This window comes from Rhinoraja longicauda, chromosome 17 (assembly GCF_053455715.1).
Source record: "Rhinoraja longicauda isolate Sanriku21f chromosome 17, sRhiLon1.1, whole genome shotgun sequence".
Classification (NCBI taxonomy): domain Eukaryota; kingdom Metazoa; phylum Chordata; class Chondrichthyes; order Rajiformes; family Arhynchobatidae; genus Rhinoraja; species Rhinoraja longicauda.
In genome coordinates, this window is record NC_135969.1 from 21,951,596 (window position 1) to 21,971,461 (window position 19,866).

General features: G+C 42.2%; 1 protein-coding gene across 3 annotated transcripts in view; it reads right to left on the minus strand.

Annotated features, from left to right (window-relative positions):
* Nucleotides 1-2,074: 2,074 nt before the first annotated feature.
* cacna2d2a (calcium channel, voltage-dependent, alpha 2/delta subunit 2a) overlaps nt 2,075-19,866 on the minus strand; it is a 353,483-nt gene continuing 335,691 nt past the window's right edge. For all 3 annotated transcript variants that reach the window (XM_078414334.1, XM_078414335.1, XM_078414333.1), the window contains 7 exons: nt 13,842-13,994; nt 12,605-12,657; nt 11,790-11,845; nt 10,620-10,743; nt 9,734-9,843; nt 7,783-7,865; nt 2,075-3,631 (listed from right to left, as the gene is read on the minus strand). In XM_078414334.1, the coding sequence (XP_078270460.1) occupies nt 3,503-3,631; nt 7,783-7,865; nt 9,734-9,843; nt 10,620-10,743; nt 11,790-11,845; nt 12,605-12,657; nt 13,842-13,994 (708 nt within the window). In that variant the 3' untranslated portion in view covers nt 2,075-3,502. The remainder of the gene's footprint in view (nt 3,632-7,782; nt 7,866-9,733; nt 9,844-10,619; nt 10,744-11,789; nt 11,846-12,604; nt 12,658-13,841; nt 13,995-19,866) is intronic.

Genomic DNA, 19,866 nt, shown 5'->3' on the forward strand with positions numbered 1-19,866 from the left:
TAGATGAAGGGATTAAAAGTAACATTAGCAAATTTGTGGATGCCACAAAGCTGGGTGGCAGTGTGAACTGTGAGGAGGATGATATGAGGATGCAGGGTGACTTGGGCAGATTGTGTGAGTGGGCAGATGCAGTTTAGTGTGGATAAATGTGAGGTTATCCACTTTGGTGGAAAGAACAGGAAGGCAGATTATCTGAATGGCGTCAGGTTAGGAAATGGGGAAGTACAAAGAGATCTGGGTGTCCTTGTTCATCAGTCACTTAAAGTTAGCATGCAGGTACAGCAGGCAGTGAAGAAAGCTATTGGGATGTTGGCCTTTATGACAAGAGGAGTTGCGTATAGGAGCAAAGAGGTCCTTCTGCAGTTGTACAGGGCCCTAGTGAGACCGCACCTGGAGTACTGTGTGCAGTTTTGGTCTCCAAATTTGAGGAAGGATATTCTTGCTATTGACGTGCAGTGTAGGTTCACTAGGTTAATTCCTGGAATGGCGGGGCTGTCGTATGTTGAAAGACTGGAGTGACTAGGCTTGTATAAGCTGCAATTTAGAAGGATGAGAGGGGATCTTATTGAAACAAAAAACATTATTAAGGGATTGGACACATTACTTCACAGTACTCCAAAAGTGGCTTCATCAACAGCTTGTACACCTGTATCATATTCTATGGGCCAACCCATGCCCTTTAATTCTCGATTTCCCTACCCTGGGCAAAAGTATGTGCATTCACCCTATCTATTCACCTCATAATTTAAAACACTTCTATAAGATTATGCCTCAATCTTCTGCACTCTAAGGAATAAAGTCCTAGCCGGTCCAAACACTCTATATAAATCAGGACCTCGAGTCCTGGCAACATCCTCGGAATCTTCCTTGCACCCCATCCAGTTTAATGGCATGTTTCCTATTGCAGAGAGGAGCTCTCATTGCATGGGAAAAATCAAGGTTGGAGCTGCAGATAGCAGAGATTTATTGCAAACAGACAGCTTTTGCAGGTGGACAGTAGTGTGGAGTGCCTATCTCTTTAAGGGACTTATTTTGCGAGGATTGTGACAGATTATCCGGAGGAATTTTGGGTAAGTTTGGTGGAGGTGGTGATGACTGGAAGATTGTGAGGGTGAAACTACAAGTCAGAAGGGAGCTGAAGGAATTGCCTTTTTGTTGTTGCTTTTGGTGAACTACCTCCCCACTCCATCATTGTTCTGCCTTGCTTATTCGGATGTTGGAAGGTTGGCATCTCAGACATTCATGGGGCCCAGGCTGGACTTGCAGCATAGGCCTCTCCTGAGTTGCAGATTCATAAGATTGATTTCAGTGAGACGAGGATGGGAGAAGGTTGGAAGCAGGCTGTTGTCATAAGAGGACAGATTAAGTATACAAGCTCTCAACTTGGAGACATGAGGAATGTTCCCAATTAAATGTACTAAATTCCTACAGACTTGATACTGATGGATGAAGAAACAGAGGCCACAATCTGAAAATGACGGGTTGATCATTCAGGATGAGATGAGATGTCTCCAGCCATAGTGTGGATGATTATTGAATTGTATACCTCTTGAGTCATAGAGTCATAGTGTGGAAACAGGCCCTTCGGCCCAACTTGCCCTCACCGGCCAACAATGTTCCAGCTACACTAGTCCCACTTGCCTGGGCTTGATCCAGATCCCTCCAAACCTGTCCTCCCACACAAGAATCTGCAGATGCAAGTACTGATGCTAAAATTACACTGTTGCTCTTGTCATTGAGACCTAGTCATATCTGACTCCAGAGAGTTGCAATGTGAGACTCTGGTACGGTAGTCACGCTTAGTTTCACCATCATAGTGTAGTGCTCAGTGTATTAGACATTCAGATAGTTTTTTCACTCATACCTTATGAAGTTCGTTTAAATACCATGGACCGATTGGTCCCAACTGTATAAACATTTATCTTGTTACCCGTGGGAACGGGTGCTCCACAACTGCATTTTGAGATGCTACTGCTTATTCAGAGAGCCGATGAGGACAGTATAATCCAAGCAAATAAAAGTTATTCACATGAAAATGAGCAAGAGTAACACAAACTGAATTTTTTTTTGGATATGAAGTTTATTTGTGAGTGAACCACCATATATAAGTAACATACCTAAAGAGTAATGTCCTCTGCTGATGGTAGAGATTTAAAAATCCCAAAGTGTATTTTTTATATAGGAAGGTTAGATATCTAACAGGTGTTGGAAATTCACTCACTATAGCCACCTAGAGTGTCTATAGTGTAACAATATCACAGCACTTAAACGTCCAATAAATGCTACACTTACTGACTTTTGTTCGACGATTTCTTGGACATTATTCTTTCAAATTGTTGACCTTCCTTAAGGAACAGATGCACAAATAATGAGCCCTGTCTGTAGGCAATACTTACGCAGCTTACAAATAACGTAACATACATCCTTTCTCTCAAGGAACATCTTGCAAGGGACTTGACAACACGCTCAACCAACCTGAACTAACATATATTTTGCACACTCTCAATCACCAAGGTCACTTACAATTATCTATAAGTAGCACATGGTAGAAAGGGGAGGTTAGAACAAGGCTCCTCATCTATTAGTGAAAATCACTCCTCTGCTCTTAGTTTCTGTGCAAAAAAAAAAACCTTTTTACACCAAACCCATTTATTTGTAGTTCTCTTAAAGTTGCCTGTTACCTGCACCTGCACATTGTTCCACAGTTACAGCCTGAATGCAAGCAACAGCTGGAAGGTGGATAACAGCTGGATAACTGGAACCTCTGACAGGGCACCTGCCTAGCAACAGTCCCTGTGCTTGGATGAAAGAACATTTAAGTTTAAAAGATTGTTTAACATGAATTTAAAAGAACTTATGAGGTACATATTTAAGTATTGAGAACAGTGATCTCCCTGAATAAAAAGTGGAAGCTGTGGTATAAAAACGATTCTGGCAACTGGAAGATGACGATGGAAAACATGCTCCTGAATGCTGATTTCATAACATTACAACTATAACCAAATCTGTTGGAGAACTGTCCTGTGATTTCAGCTTTCCTTCAAAGCCATCTCATTTGGCAAAACTAAGTAGTGCATAAATAAATGCAACCTGTCAAAAGCAGATAAAAGCAGAATATACCAATGGATGTAACAATATCCAGTAACACTGAAACTGCCAAGATCTCCTATTAAAAGTAAAGAGAAGGTCGGGAAAGCAGCGAGGCCAACACAAGGTGACAAAAGGGCTCCTCTTGCATTTCCCATCTTCTTAACTCATGTAAAGGGTCTTCCGCAAAGTAGATCCATGAAATCCTGCTTTCCCCACAAGTTATCTTGCCAGGAAAATATTGGTTGTCCAAACGACCACAATAGACCAGCTCCACACACACACACAGTTTGCAGCTCCACCACACGACAACACGGAGATGTGAGACTGGAATGAAGAATTAGGCTTCCAGGGGAGGGAAGTCCTCAGCCATGAGAACCACACAGCTGATATCTAGTTACAGAATGGTCCCAAATCAAAGGCCGCTGGCCAAAGGAAAAAGGTTGAGGTTGGTAGTCCAAGAAAGGAGAAACAGTTGCAAAGCCAGCAAGGTGCAGAACGAGGGGATCAACATAGCTCCACCGCCACAGTCCGAGGTATTTTCCTGCAATGATGGTAAACACACTTAGCGACTCCAACAGATAACATTGTTACAAAACATAACATGCTCAACTGGCCTTCATTATGTTTATGCTCTGCAATCCCCGTTCCTCATCCCATTTTGTAAATTAGAAATACTCATATGAAGAGAGGATATAAGTTAAAAAAATGTAGGTAGGCAATGAGAAAACATAAAATGAAATTATCAAAGAATATTAAAAATAAATGGTTCAGTATATAGTTCTGTTAAAAAAATGGAAGTACCATCAGGATAGGGATGCACACAATAAACTGATGCTGATGATCAGAAATGAGCTCCTGTGACTGAGACCATTGGAGTAGAAAACCCAAATGAACTAACAAGTTTGAGGTAATCGCAAAATTAATTATAAGTACAATTACAGCTTTCAAAAAAGAAAATTGGACAGATATATGGAAAGGAAAGATCCAGAGGGATATGGACCAAATTCAGGTAAATGGGACCAAACGAAAATGCACAGCTGGTCAACATGGACAAAAGTTATGTTTCAATGCTGTGTTTCAATGCTGCTTTGACTCTAAGTTTAGAGATACAGCGTGGAAACAGGCCCTTCAGCCCATTGAGTCAGTGTCGACTAGCGATCCCCTCACACCTGTACTATCCAACACACATTTGGGACAATTTACAATTTTACCGAAGCCAATTAGCCTGCTTACAAACATTGGAGCGTGGGAGGAAACCGGAGATCCCGTAGAAAATCCATGCAGGTCACGGGGAGAACTTACAACCTCCGTACAGACAGCACCTGCATTTAGGATCGAAACCGGGTCTCGGACAGCAACTCTACCGCTGCGCCATCATGCCACTGAAGGGTGGAGAGTGTACATACCACCCATTTGGGGGTGATATAGTAGGGCAGTAGTAGAGCTGCTGCCTTATAGCGCCAGAGACCTGTGTTCGATCCAGACTACGGGTGCTGTGTGTACGGAGTTTGTACATTCTCCCCGTGACTGCATGCGTTTTCTCCAGGTGCTCCGGTTTCCTCCCACATTCCGTAGATGTGCAGGTTTGTAGGTTAAATTGGCTTCTGTAAATTGTCCATAGTGTGTAGGATAGAGCTAGTGTACATGTGATCATTGGTCGGCTCGGACTTGATGGGTGAAGGGTCTGCTTCCACACTGTATCTAAGCTAAACTATAGGGTGTCATTTGGGGACAACAGACAGGTAGGGAATGCTAGACTGAAGTCAAACAGAGTAGAGAGAGATTGAAATTCTCAGGTTGATTCATAAGTGGAGACACTTGTAATAAAGGAGGAAGGTCATCTTGAGGAGAACGGTGCAGCAAGGCTTGGAGGGCTATAGAAAAAATTAACAAAATCAATAGAAAAAGCAATTTTATATGTTTGAAGGAAGAAAAGTAGGAAGGATATTAGAAATACACAAAAATTAGATTTTATGATAGGAATCATATTGGTTTCACAGTACTTTGAACTGGATTACATGGAGGAACATGTAGGATGATAGAGTGAATGTATCATTCAATAAGGTTTGGAAGGCTATTGCAAATAGATGGATAATGTGAAGAGGAATGTGAATGGTCTGGGCACTGGTATGTGATAGAAGCAGGTTGTATGAAGGGGATGGGGGTAGGGGTTGCTGTTTGTTTGCAGTGTTGGTTGTGATGATCCCATTGGACAATGATGATATAACCAGGTCTGTTAAGGGGTCAATTAAACTGGATAGTAGGTTGGGGGGAGGGATTCAAGACAGGGCTTATGGTAAAACCGCATGGATAGAATTAAGGGTTGGACGTTTTATTCATTCGTCTTAAATAGCTTCACAGGTCTGGCCTCATGTGATTCCATTCTTACTTGCCCACTTCTCTTTCCTGCACAGTTAGCAGTTCCCCAGTAATTTATCATTGGCTTCTCTTATTTCTTACCTCATTTTAGAATGGAGAAGGCTAAATAGTGCATTGACGAATGTGTTTAAACTCTTGGAAGTGCTCAGTTGGAGCAAATTGGAAGAAACAATTTGATCGAAGGATTAAAAATCAATAGGAACAGATTTAATCAGTTTGATAAAAAAAAAGATGGGGATGATACGGGGAAAAATATTTTTCATTTGAGCTGTCAAAGATTCATAATGCACTGCCTGATAAAGTGGTGATGCAGATTCAAGAACAGCTTTCAAACAGAAATTGGATAAGAGGTTGCTGGAATTATGGTAAACTACTAATGTATAGAAACATAGAAAATAGGTGCAGGAGTAGGCTGCATTATCTCCTCATACACATTATCTCCTCAGGGCTGCATTGTTCCACAAATCCAAACAACAGAACTTACCTGAGAATTCTCTTACCTGGGAATTTAAAGCAGTAATTGTTATATTAAAGATCAAATAAGGCATAAAAACTGGAAACGTGGTGATTGATAAATTAATTGGAGATTAATTGCACAAATAAACTCAGTGGATTATATAATGAGAGAATTGGGAACAGGGAATGATTGACCAATTATTACTGATGGGAATGATGACAGAATCCTTATTAAAAGATATAATAAAAATATCTCAAAATTTAAATCAAAGAGCAGTTGTTGTAAATTCCACATGCAGATTCCTCCATGATCAACCTGACAATTCTTTAAAGAAATTACAGAATGGGTAGACAGAATGATGCAATATATATATTTTTAAATATTTTGTAGTCAATTTGCTATATGGTCATGGTATTATATTGCAGATTATTGGATATGATCTTTGATATACCATGATTGAACATGCAGCATTAATATATTGGCAGTATAGTATATTGGCTACAAATAGAAAACAGAGACTACTCAGGCTGACAAAAGGCAAGAAGAGATGTTCCATAGGATAAATGCTAGAGCACTTGTTCCCCATTTACATTAACAATTGGCAATGCATAGAAGGATACAGTTCTAAAGCGAGCAAATGGGATTAGTGTAGATGGGCAAAAAGGTGAGCATGAACATGGAGGCTAAAGGGACTGTTTCTAAGCTGCATCACTGTGTCCATGACTCTACTTGGAAACACAATTTCAAGACAGAGAACTAGAAATATTCAGCAAATCTAACAGAATGGTTGTAATTGGCAAATGGACCAACATAAATTAGTATTACAAAGAGCAAAGAAACTTCAAACTTCTTGGGAAAAGTGCCTACAACGAGTAAAGAAACAGACAGATTTCGGGTGTACACATGTACAAATCACTAAAATGGTGACACAGATTAATGAAGATATTAATGCAATTAAATAATCAAAGTGCTTCCATTTCAGATGGATGGAGTTGAAAAGCCCAGATATATTAAATTTATGGCGCATCTTGGTCGTAAGACCATATTGAGTAATATGAACAGCTCTGGCCTCCATGTTATAAATAAAGGAGTACAGAGGCAACGGAAAAGCTGATGGGAACGGGTACCAGAAAAGACCAAAAGTGTGAGGTTATATCTATCAGCAAACAGAATCAGATGCGGACTTTTTTTTCTAGAGTTGAGTCATGGATGAAGAAGAATGCTGACTTGATGGCTGTCATTATGATTATGAGAGAGTTTGACAGTGTAGGTACAAGCAGTCGAGAAGATCCTGCTCCATGTTGTTTCCCAAAATACCTGCTTCACACAATAGGAATATAACAACATGACATCCTTTCTCTCACCATTTAACCCACCTCTCCACAATGGCCTCTCAGTTTATTCCAAATAACATTTGTTGACAAGAAACTGTAAACAGTAAACAGTGAGAAATTTCTTCCTAATTTCCTATTTTCTTTTAATGTCCTAAATTGTAAAACTGACGCATTGTGCTCACGTTCTGTAGAGGTTTTTTTGACTCCTGTAAGAAAACCATTGTGAAGAAGTTGTATCTGATTCCCACTTATTTATTTCATAAAAAGACTCAGTTCTCTCTTACTTTCTGGATCAGTCTCTCCCTATTTCTATGTCCCACTCACATGTTCACCTACTCTGGGATTGATTATATAATTACAATTCCTTTTACTTCACCAATCCATTCACCCACTCCTCCAAAAACATATGCATATCTCCTAAAAACAAAACTGACACACAAGAGTAATTATCATTCTTTGGGAAAGTTGTTGGAATTGCTACAGATTATAATTTCAGAGCTGGAGATTCATTGCAACACATACTGCTACATTGTAATCAAAACAGTTGTCTGGGCCTTTCCGATACCGAGGGTTCAACACCTTTTCACATTGATCTGGTCCATCAGCTGAGAACAAAATTGTTAAGGAAATACCAAAATATATTCATGGCACAAGGCATGTAGGCATATAGGCATATCAGTAAATGCACATCAGTTTTGGAGTGGACTTTCCAAATCCACTTGAGGACAATGGTGCGGTTTCTCCTGTTTCTGGTGACCAGGTCACCAAACCCCCTGATACTGGAACCATTCACATCATATTGCTGGATTTCTGCATGTCAGTATACTGGATTCCTTCTGATTAAAATCACTTACACAGGGTCACTGGAATCTTTTAATGCAGATCTCTGGAACCCATTGCTTCAGAACCTCTCAGACCAGGTCACTGTAGCCCTTCATAATAGTTACTACATCCCTTTACACTAGAGTCTCAGAGCCCCTAAAAGAAGATCAATGAAGCTCCATATACCAGGTCAATGGATCCTCCCACTGAATTAATTACCTAGTACAGCAGAGAAGCAGGCCATTGAGTCTATACTAGCTCTCAGCAGAGCAATCCCATTCGCCTTCCATTTCCTATGTAAATCCCCAACTTATTGTCTCATGTTCATCAAGTCCACTAAACGGATTTGGCAGAAGTGTGTGAAGCATTGTAGCAGTGCAGAGGTGGGGAGACCGACTCAAATGTACAGGATAAATCAAGTAAGACCAGTGGGTAGAGCAGACAGAGGCATGATACGCAGCTCAGAAGAACTGATAGGCTTAGCAGCATTAATTTTAATGCACGTAGCCTCATGGGCAAGTGCGTGAGATTATGTTATTATTGTAGTCACAGAAACATGGTTGAGGGAAGGGCGGGACTGGGAGCTTGATGTTTTACAGTACACAAGGATACTACAGGAGAATCAAGAACCAGAGGTTTAAGGTGAGAGGGGCATGATTAATAGGAATCTGCGGGGCAACATTTTCACTCAGATGGTGTTGGATATATGGAACAAGCTGCCAGAGTGGGTAGTTGAGACAGATACAATAACAGCGTTTAAAAAACACTTGGACAAGTACATGGACAGGAAAGATTTAGAGGGATTTTGGCAAAACATGGGCAAATGGGACTAGCATAAATTGAATATCTTGGCATAGACAAGTTGGGCCAAAGGGTCTATTTCTGTGCTATATGGGCTCTATGTGGTCTGATTTAGTGGATTTTGGTTATGAGAGATTGGATAGGCTGGGTTTGTTTTCCCTGGAGCAAACGAGCTGATGGGTGATATGATTCTGATTTTTTAAATTACAAGAGGCATAAATGGGGTAGATAAGCAGAATCTACTTCCCATGGTAGGGGTATCATAAACAATAAGCATAGGCTTAAGGTGAGACGATGGAGCTTTAAATGGGAGCCGAGGGAAATGTTTTTTACCCAGAAAGCGGTTACTATCTCAAATGTGCTTCCAGAAGAGGTGGTGGAGGCAGACACAATCACAATATTTATGACACTTGAATAGGCAAGGCATAGAAAGATATGGTCCTAATGTGGGTTAATGGACTTAGTGTAGATGGGCAATGTGATTAGCTTGGTCTTTGTGGACCATAGGACCCATTTCAGTGCTACACAACTCCGGATTCTCTTTTGATCTTTTTTGGTAATTACCTCTACTGTGGGGTCATTTACAGTAGCCAATTAATCCACCAGTATATATTTGGGTTATGGGAGGAATCAAAACACCTGGAGATAAAGTACACTATCTCTGGGAGAACAGCAAGCTCCACACAGATAGGTCAGGATCAAACCTGGGTTACTGAAACTTTGAAACGACAGCGTTAACAACTGTACCCTGATGTCAGATCCCTGGATCATCTCACAGCAGGAACTCCTAACATCAGCTTCCTTGTTCTGGCTACAACTCAAAGCAGTCTGTAGAATTATGACAGGATACATCTTACTTCAGCTTGGGTCAGTTTGGTTTTGTCGCACTGACTGCAGGTCAGCTTCTCTGCCACGACAAACAGCAAGTTAGTATTGGCCAATCTCTGTGCATGGTAAAACCTGAGATGGGACACAAAGGTTGATTGACATTCTCTACATGTATTTAACAGGTCAGAACAAAGCACATTTATTAAGATCTTTCCGCATTCAAACGTGAACAATTTTAAATATTGAAAAGATAAAAGCTTCAAAGGTCTGTGAGATGCTTTCAAATAATCAAGGTAAAAATGTATTTACTTTAAAGCTGCATATTTCCACTGATTTACTTTCCTTCAATATTCAGCACAGGTTCCCTCCAAGGTACACTAGGTACAGGGCCCTTTGTAATAGGATGGGCCTTTAAGTACATTGTACTGTAAATTCAATGATGGATTAATTAAACTCTCCAGCAGAATCTTCTGTCTACCGCAGCTCAATGTAACACCATCAAGGCTCTGCATGAACTATCCAAAGCCGCAGTTCTTACCTACATGAATGTATTTTCCTTTTCTTTTGGACAATCTTCTCCTCATCATTTCAAGTATTGAAAGGAAATTTGACCAGAGGGCATTACAGCTAGACATACCCCAATGGTCCTTAAGGGGGCACGATTCCCAAAAGGATTTTCCCCCCCTTTCCCTGAGCACAGAAGGGAAGAGGCCATGGGATTTTTGTTTTGATCTAAGGTGGAGATCAGAAAATACAGAGCAATAGGAGCTGGGATCCTCCATTCAATAGAGCTCAATGACACTGATGTTTGAATCATTTAGCTAGTGCGCTTTATGTTTATGTTTCTATCTTTCACATTGGATTTATTTCTGTGGCAGTTGTCATTAACTATTGAGTCAGTTGCAAACCTGGAACAGTTGCTGCAATCAATTAAGTTGCTGTAGGATCTACTGTTGTTGCCAAAGTAGTACTGTGTCTGCTTGGTGACACAGCTCGTCTCTCTCAGTTCAGCACCGTCTGCTAATGTATCATCTGGTAATATAGGAATAAGAAGAATTAATCATAAATGCAACCAGTTCAAATAACTTTGCTGGAAGCATCAGCAGCAATAAATAACATTTAGTAATGAAGGAGAATTAATTTTGTTGTTACGTTTCAGGGACATAGCTTTGTCAGAAATAATCTTATTGTGTCTGTCTGTGTTAAATGGCACAGAGGATTCCCTAGCTCTGGGCTTTCACTGATTTGCCACCACAATTAGTTTAGAGGCAGCAATGGAAATAGCCAGCATGGCTGAGGATTCCAGTATCTCCCATCTGAGAGGAAATGCTTCCTCCTCTCAACAAGCCCACACTCATGCAGCCCCACTACCAGGCCTCAGCCCTCAGGCAATATTCCCGGTAACCTTGGCACTTCTTTTTGTTACACGTCACCTCTTCACATGGAGAAGGGGGGTGCATTTGGGGCTTCTAGTCTACCTCCTCATGATGCTCTGCCAGAGGAAATTGAGGTAAGATGGAGGGGAAAGCCCCTCCTGTCTCATCTGAGTAGGAGCCCTTGCTTATTCACTTTACCTGCCCTCATCCTCTCAGGAAGTTGGTTCGACATGCCACAAGTATCAGCAAAATAAATGTTCTCTGTGTACAAATCTCAAGAATATAGGTCCCAAGTTTGAGACCCCTGAAGAATTTTGTGTCATGTGTAGCAAAAGATGAAAGTAAAATGTGACAATCACATGGTGTGACCAAATCACTGATCTAGAGAGGAATTTTGGTGGAGAGAAGCTATCACAGAAATATGCCCAAGTTCCAGTTTTCCAATATGCAGGGCAATAGTGTCACCACCATCCTGACAAACACAATGCCTGCTGTGCAGAACCCATTCTCTGGTTCCATTCCATAAAGTCTCTGAATGCACCCATTGCAAATTATTTGGTGTTTTGCACACTCCTGTTGCTGTGAAAGCCTGTTAAACTGTACATCTCAGTTTCTGCAGAGAAGTGATGCAAGGTCTAATTGCTTTGTTTTAATTATTTTTTTTCCGCATCAGCTGCCCTGAATAGAACGATGGATTCATACCTGCTTGGAAGCTGAGCTGGAAGGTGAATGTGTACAACAACTGTTGCAATAAAGACCTGGGGAAATAAGGTAAAGGACAATCATTAGTGATGATCTGATCCATGAATCAGATTATACCCACTGAACTGTGGGTTCAGTGGGTATAATAGAAATTGAAAACTCAACTCCACTATTTCCTATCACCAGAGAGTTTTAACTGTGGATTACATTGCGTGTTACTTCAAGATCCTCGTTTAACTTTTTAAAGACTCCTCTCACTGACATCACGTTACAAAAGTCACATAGAAGTTATTATCTAATGAATGTGAATTGAAACATTTTCTGCTTGACCTGCTGAGCATTTGTAGACTTCCCTGCTTTTATTTAATGCACCAAATACTGCGAATAAGGTCCTATCAATGGGCCATGTCTATATACAGGGACACTGATTCCAATCATTGCAATCACTAGATCCTTCGCTGAAAAAGTGCCTGCAGATTGTCCAAAAGTGAAGCAATGTTTCTATTCCAAAACATCTACAGATCTACTGATGAAATTGAACAACAGATTCTCACTATGAAGAAAGAAATAAGCAACTCGGTGAAAGATGCAAATCACTCAATTATAAATCTTGTAAGATAAACAGGAATTCTCTTTCAAAGTAGAACCATGGACAGCATTTGACTCACCATCAGGATCACATGCAGATACAAAATACAGATTCACCCAGACCACACACAACCTCTTTGTAAGAAAGCACTAAAGTGTACCACCTGTAGGAATTCTTCCAATTCCTTTGTGGGAGGTCAGTATGAAAGATAAGAGAATGATCTTACCAGGCTGCAGCAGAGCTCCACCAAGCCAAGTTCAGCAATTCAGAAACAGTAGGCTTAAGGGAAACATAAAGCATTGATTGATCAGAGGTTTTCACTACTAGAGAGATACAGCTTCACACTTTCTATTACCTTTAGATAGGTAAATTATAACAACAGATATTTTTCTGGAACTCTATTAATCTCACATTGAAATATGGCTCAGCTTGACACTGATTATTTTTTTCCATTTTTATTGTTTGTTGTTTTAGTTGCTACTTGCTCCTTGTCCTACCTGAATCTGAATAATCATCCAAAACATTGTTCCAGACTATTCCCCAGATATTCTCCCAATGTACTAATCTTAGTCTGATACCGCTTCCTCTGTGTTGAGTTTCTTGCACAAGAACCCTATTTAGCCCCCATCTCCATCTCCCCGTTCATTGCGACTCCCTGCCAGTTGATTTGTTGGGGAGGAAGGTTCCCCATAATTGGAACTGTCCTTTTAATATTTTCATTTATTAGTCATTTATCTCTTCCTTTCCACTACATGCGGTGCATTCCTTTGAATGTGACTGGTTCTTCCTTATTCTTTATTGCAATTCATACGACTGCTGTATCTATTTATTAGTTATCCCCATTCTTACTCAAACCACAATATCATTTCCAATTAACTTGCCTGTCCCATCATTTTGGATTTTATTATAGTTTGTAATATTCAACTGCCAGCCTTGTACATTCTGACACCAGAATGACATCTATTTGTTTTCATTTCTGCTCCCAATTTACCTACAGTTCACTGATGCACTGTTTTTTAATGATCTGAAATTCAATCGGTTCTTTTTTTAAAATTAGCATATTCTTGGAGTGTTTACCTCTCTTTGTATTATGAACTTTGCTCACTTTGTTTTCCCCATGAAATTTTTTGGAACCATAATCCTACAGAGACAACATTACCTCAATAATGAATATAATCTGCTTTTACACTGACTGCACATGACATTCTACACAATTGTTAAAACACAGAGGAATTCTGTTTTAATGGCCACAGTGGCTGATATTACTCTGCTGTGGGCCCCAGACATCCGACCATGGATGTATTTCCTCAGGTTACCTTCGTATGATCTCTTACCTCCTGCTGCTCAGTCTAAAAGGTTTTCTTCTCCTCCCTCCCCACAATATTTTTATAAAATATATTTTCAATAAAATTAGAAAGATGCATCTTGTCTCTCTTGCTTTCTAACAACAAGTGTAAACTTACAATGAAGATGGATCTGGGTGCCGCTCCTGTGTCAGTGTTATGTGAGGGACCACACACAGACTGATAGTCATAGGATTCCTTCCTTGTGTAGAACGAAGCATTGAAGAGTGCATTCATCAAACTGGGATCCACTTCACTGAAGAACATGCCAATCTGGAGATATAACCAAATATGAAGTGCAGTTTTGAAGCCATTTGGCACTGGAGATTCAATCTGGGAAGTTTTAAAGGTGCTGGTGTCTTACAGCTCTGGGGACAAGGTTTGAACCTGACAGGTAATATGTAATGTTTAAATGTTCTAACCCTGACCACTTGAGTTTCCCCACATGCTCCATTTCCTCTCATGTCCTGAAAATATGTGGGTTGGTAGGTTAACTGGCCTTTGTGAATTGCCTTGTGTGTTAGGAGGTTTTAATGGGAATGTGAAAGAGAACATCACAGACTTGATGGGCTGAATTGTCACATTTAATCCATGAGAAATATCATTAGCCTGTGGTTTGGTTTAAATTTTTTCACGTAATTTCAGCCCTTTGTGGTATCACTTCTCTGTATTCCAGTACATTCCTGCAGTTCAACTCTCCGAGATCTTGGCCACCCTCCAGCTCTGGCCACTTGCATATTTCTGATTTTCTTCACTGTTGGCAACTCTGCCTTCAGCTGCCTGAACTTTCAACTCCACAATTTCACCCCAATCATTCTGCTATCTGCCTTCCTGTCATCATTCGGCAGGCCCGGCATGCCCACCGCAGACTCTGAAATCAGCCCCAAGCCACTGGAGTTGATGGCACCTACAGCGCTGAGAACGAGGAGGAACCTGAGCCACCAAGAGAGAGGAAGGCCGCTGCAAGCAACTAGCGCAGGGGGACCGTCGAGAGTGAGGTGGAACTTTGAGAGCGCAAGGGGACCACCAAGAGTGTAGAGGGACCTTCAAGAGTGAGGGGACCGTCGAGTCCGAGGGGACTGTCGAGAGCGAGGGGACTATCGAGAGCGAGGTGGACCATCGAGAGCATAAGGGGGCCGTTGAGAGCGTAGGGGCACTGTCAAGATCGAGGTGGATTATCGAGAGCAGAGTGGACAGTTGAGATCGAGGTGGACCGTTGAGATTGAGGTGGACCGTTGAGATTGAGGTGGACTATCGAGATTGAGGTGGACTGTCGAGATTGAGGTGGACTGTCGAGAGCGAGGTGGACCGTCGAGATTGAGGTGGACTGTCGAGATCGAGGTGGACTGTCGAGTGCGAGGTGGACTGTCGAGATTGAGGTGGACCGTCGAGATTGAGGTGGACCGTCGAGATTGAGGTGGACTGTCGAGATTGAGGTGGACTGTCGAGAGCGAGGTGGACTGTTGAGAGTGTAAGGGGATTCGCGCCACTGAGAGCAACTGCCAACACAAATGATTGGGGGGCCTGGCGGGGGCTGCCCGCTTCCATGTTTGGCGGCTGACAGAAGATAGGACTGTTCAGTGAACTTTTATAACATTGCCGGTGCCAGAAATGTGACGACTCTTGTGTACTGCCCTTCTGAGGTCTGCTGGATGATTTTACCGGGTTGTATGCAAAACAAAGCATTTCACAGCTCCTAGGTACATGTGACAAAAAGTATCATTGAATATATCTGATTCTACCACCACCTCTCCCAGATATTTATTTCACAAAATGCTGGAGTAACTCAGCAGGTCAGGCAGCATCTCAGGAGATAAGGAATGGGTGACGTTTCGGGTCGAGACCCTTCTTCAGACTGATGTCAGGGGGGCGGGACAAAGGAAGGATATAGGTGGAGACAGGAAGATAGAGGGAGAATTGGGAAAGGGGAGTGGGGGGCAGAGGAACTATCTAAAGTTGGAGGTCAATGTTCATACCGCTGGGCTGCAGGCTGCCTAAGCGAAATATGAGGTGCTGTTCCTCCAATTTCCGGTGGGCCTCACTATGGCACTGGAGGAGGCCCATGACAGAAAGGTCAGACTGGGAGTGGGAGGGGGAGTTGAAGTGCTCAGCCACCGGGAGATCAGGTTGATTAAGGCGGACTGAGCGAAGGTGTTGAACGAAACGATTGCCGAGCCTGCGTTTGGTGTCGCCGTTGTAAAGAAGTTGATATCTAGAGCAGCGGATACAATAGATGAGGTTGGAGGAGGTGCAGGTGAACCTCTGTCTCACCTGGAAAGACTGTTTGGGTCCTTGGATGGAGTTGCGGGGGGAGGTAAAGGGACAGGTGTTGCATCTCCTGCGGTTGCAGGGGAAAGTGCCCGGGGATGGGGTGGTTTGTGTAGGAAGGGACGAGTGGACCAGGGAGTTACGGAGGGAGCGGTCTCTGCGGAACGCAGAAACGGGAGGGAATATTCCGCAGAGACCGTTCCCTCTCGACCCGAAACGTCACCCATTCCTTCTCTCCTGAGATGCTGCCTGACCTGCTGAGTTACTCCAGCATTTTGTGAAATAAATACCTTCGATTTGTACTAGCATCTGCAGTTATTTTCTTACACCACCTCTCCCAGATATCAACTACTCTCTGTGTAAAACACCTTTCCCTCAAATCCCCTTTAAAATTCATTCGTCTCACCTTAAACCTATGTCCTATTGTTTTTGATACCTCTTTGGTGGGAAATTGATCTATCTATGCTTCTTATAATTTTATATAGCTTTATCAGGTCACCACTCAGGCTCCTTCACCTTAGGTAGTGCATTCTAGATTGCAATCGCTCTTTGAAAACATTGCTAGCAGATCCATTCTGAATCTCCTACCTCTCACCCGATACCGATGCCTTCTTGTTTTAGGCAATCCCCACCAAGGAAAAAAAGATTCTATCTATCTATCCCATTAAAATTCTCCCACTACGAGAACGCGATTGCTCTTACACCGTTCAGCAATTTGATAATATTTTGAATCCTTTAATTCCCATTAACTATTGGAGACCTACAGTATAATCCCAGCAACGCAATTGCCCCTCCAAGTGATTCGTGTTGTATTAAACTCCACTAACTCAACCTATTATATCCTGTTGCAGAATCACAATGTCCACATCACAACATGCCCTTCCACCTATTTCCATACCATTGACAACGTCCCTCATTACCTTAGTAACCGGACAAGCTCTCTCCACAGCAATCCTGGCCTCACCCTATCAGAGATATTCCATTTATCCTATCCATTCCTCACCCTCATTCCTCAAATGAACGAGACTAAGATGCCAGTGTGTGCAATCTATCAGCAATTTATTCTTTGGAATATAGATAGCTTTCAACTAAAACCATCAGTGCAAATCCATCTTTCCAGAGCCATGCTTTATCTATGCCAGAGGTTGTCAGAGGTTATGGGGCAAAGGCAGGAGAATGAGGTTGGGAGGGAGAGATAGATCAACTATGATTGAATGGCATAGACTTGATGGGCTGAATGGCCTATATCTACTCCTATTCCTGATGATCTTTTCACCTCATTAAATTCCGTCATCTGTAGAAATAATCCAGCGTGACACCTTTACACCTACTCAGACGTTATCTGTAACTGACATGTCCTGTGCAGATCTGTGCAGGCTTATTTCTTCAAAGCCTGTTTGTATTTTAACGTTTATATCCCCTCTCTTAGGCAGTACCTCCCACTCTATTTTAATGATTATGTGGGGCCGACAGACTTCGCTACAAGTGGGGCGTGTAGATCTTGCGTGGCAACGCAGAGCAATTGCTTTGTTTCTGCTGTTTGTGCTCCTGTCTCGGACACTCAAAGTATTTGGTGTCCTCCTGGATACTTCCTGCCATTTTGGTGGCCTTTTCCCAGAAAATTCTCCAATCTGAAAACAATTCCCCAAACAACAGAACTTTGGAAGATTACGTTTGAATGCATGAAACATTATCATTTACTTCCTTTGAAATCTTTGAATGGAAACACCATCTATACATTTCCTCCACAGATGCTGCCTGAGTCACTGAGTTCCTCCAGCACTTAATGTTCCATGCTTAATATTCCAGCATTTTCTTGTGCCCAGCATTCTAGCAGTTTCTTGTGTCTTCATGGCCATGGAGATTTGCCATCCTTCAATTCCAATACTTTATTTTGATGAGCCCTATCTCTTGACTGAACGCAAGTTTCGTCTGGTAATCCAGCCAATTATTGTATGGGTAGTTCTGCTTTAGTGCGATTATTGTCTTAGGAAACCTTGTGTCAGAGAAAATTGTATTATAATGATATATGTGTCAATGGGGGAAAGAGAATTAGAGGCTAGAGAGTTTCAGACGTGCAATAACAAAATGTTATTTTTTCTCACAAGATATTCAAAAATTAACATATTTTCAATAGCAATAAGTTTACTTTTGTTATTACAAGCATAAAATATTAAATGCTGTTATTACATTGAGGAAAAAACAAAAAGGTGGAGGAACTCAGCAGATCAAGGCGCAAATGTGGAGGGAAATAACAGATGATGACTGGGGTCAAAACCCTTCTTCAGACTCACTGTCCATTCACTCCAAATATGCTGCCTGACCCGCTGAATTCTTCCCGTATTTGTTCTTTGTTCAAGATTCCAGCATCTGCAGTTCCTTGTGTTTATGCTATATGCTACATTGTTTAATAGGGTATCATTGTCAACAGTAAGACACAAAATGCTGGGGTTACAGGCAGCATCTCTGGAGAGAAGGAATGGGTGATGTTTCGGGTCGAGACCCTTCTTCAGACTAGTTAGGGATAAGGAAAACGAGATATATAGACGGTGACATGGAGAGATAAAGAACACATTCCATGATATTCGATGTTTATAAAGGACCCTAAACGTCACCCATTCTTTCTCTTCAGAGATGCTGCCTGTCCCGCAGAGTTACTCCAGCATTTTGTGTCAACCTTCGATTTAAACCAGCATCTGCAGTTCTTTCCTATATATCATTGTCAATAGAAGAAGCGTCAATAGAAGCGCTTGCTTGTCAATTTCAATAGCCACCCGTGGTTAAAGTAGCAGTTGGGATAACATAGGGATATCCAATGTTATCTATGTTATCTGTGGGATAACATAGAACTAGTGTATGGGTGATCAATGGTCGGCGTGGGCTGAAAGGCTTGTTTCCATGCTGTATCTCTAAACTAAACTAAGCAAGTGACAATGGTATCTGATTACTGTGGGGAATGGAAACATGGAAACAGTTTTTCTCCCCTCTACCGTTTAAACGGCAGACAGCTATTTTCTGCTTGTCAAATACCAAAGTAACTTTTAAATGGTTCTCTAGTTCCCCATTGAAATTGCATTATAACAAATTGCCCTGCATAATAGTGTTTAATAATGCAAATAGGTGTAATTCATCATTCGTATTATATCCAATTCCTGTTATGGAAACATATGTAAAAGCAGAACCACCTATAATGTAAATACAAATGTTCTACGACTTATGTAAGGGTTACATCCATTGCATGAGTCAGAGGCTACGCAAGTTGGAAACATAGGTGCTACTGTGCTTGCATGAATTTACTATTCGGAGAAGAGGCCACGGGGAGCTTTGACACAGAGACCACATGGGAGTTCCGGCGCGGAGGCCACATGGGAGTTCCGGCACGGAGGCCACGTGGGAGTTCCAGTGTGGAGGCCACGTGGGAGTTCCAGCGCGGAGGCCACGTGGGAGTTCCAGCGCGGAGGCCACGTGGGAGTTCCAGCGCGGAGGCCACGTGGGAGTTCCAGCCCGGAGGCCACGTGGGAGTTCCAGCACGGAGGCCACGTGGGAGTTCCAGCACGGAGGCCACGTGGGAGTTCCAGCGCGGAGGCCACGTGGGAGTTCCAGCGCGGAGGCCACGTGGGAGTTCCAGTGTGGAGCCCACGTGGGAGTTCCAGCACGGAGGCCACGTGGGAGTTCCAGCGCAGAGGCCACGTGGGAGTTCCAGCGCAGAGGCCACATGGACCTTTCAACATGGGAGCTTCGGCGCGGAGGAGCATCTACGAGAACAGATGGCTGGCTTGCAGAAATTGCCATGTTTGATGGCAGCCGCACACTGCTACCGAGACACGCAGCTCGGAAATAAAGCAGTGGGCTTAAATAATTGCTTCCTTGGGTGCGA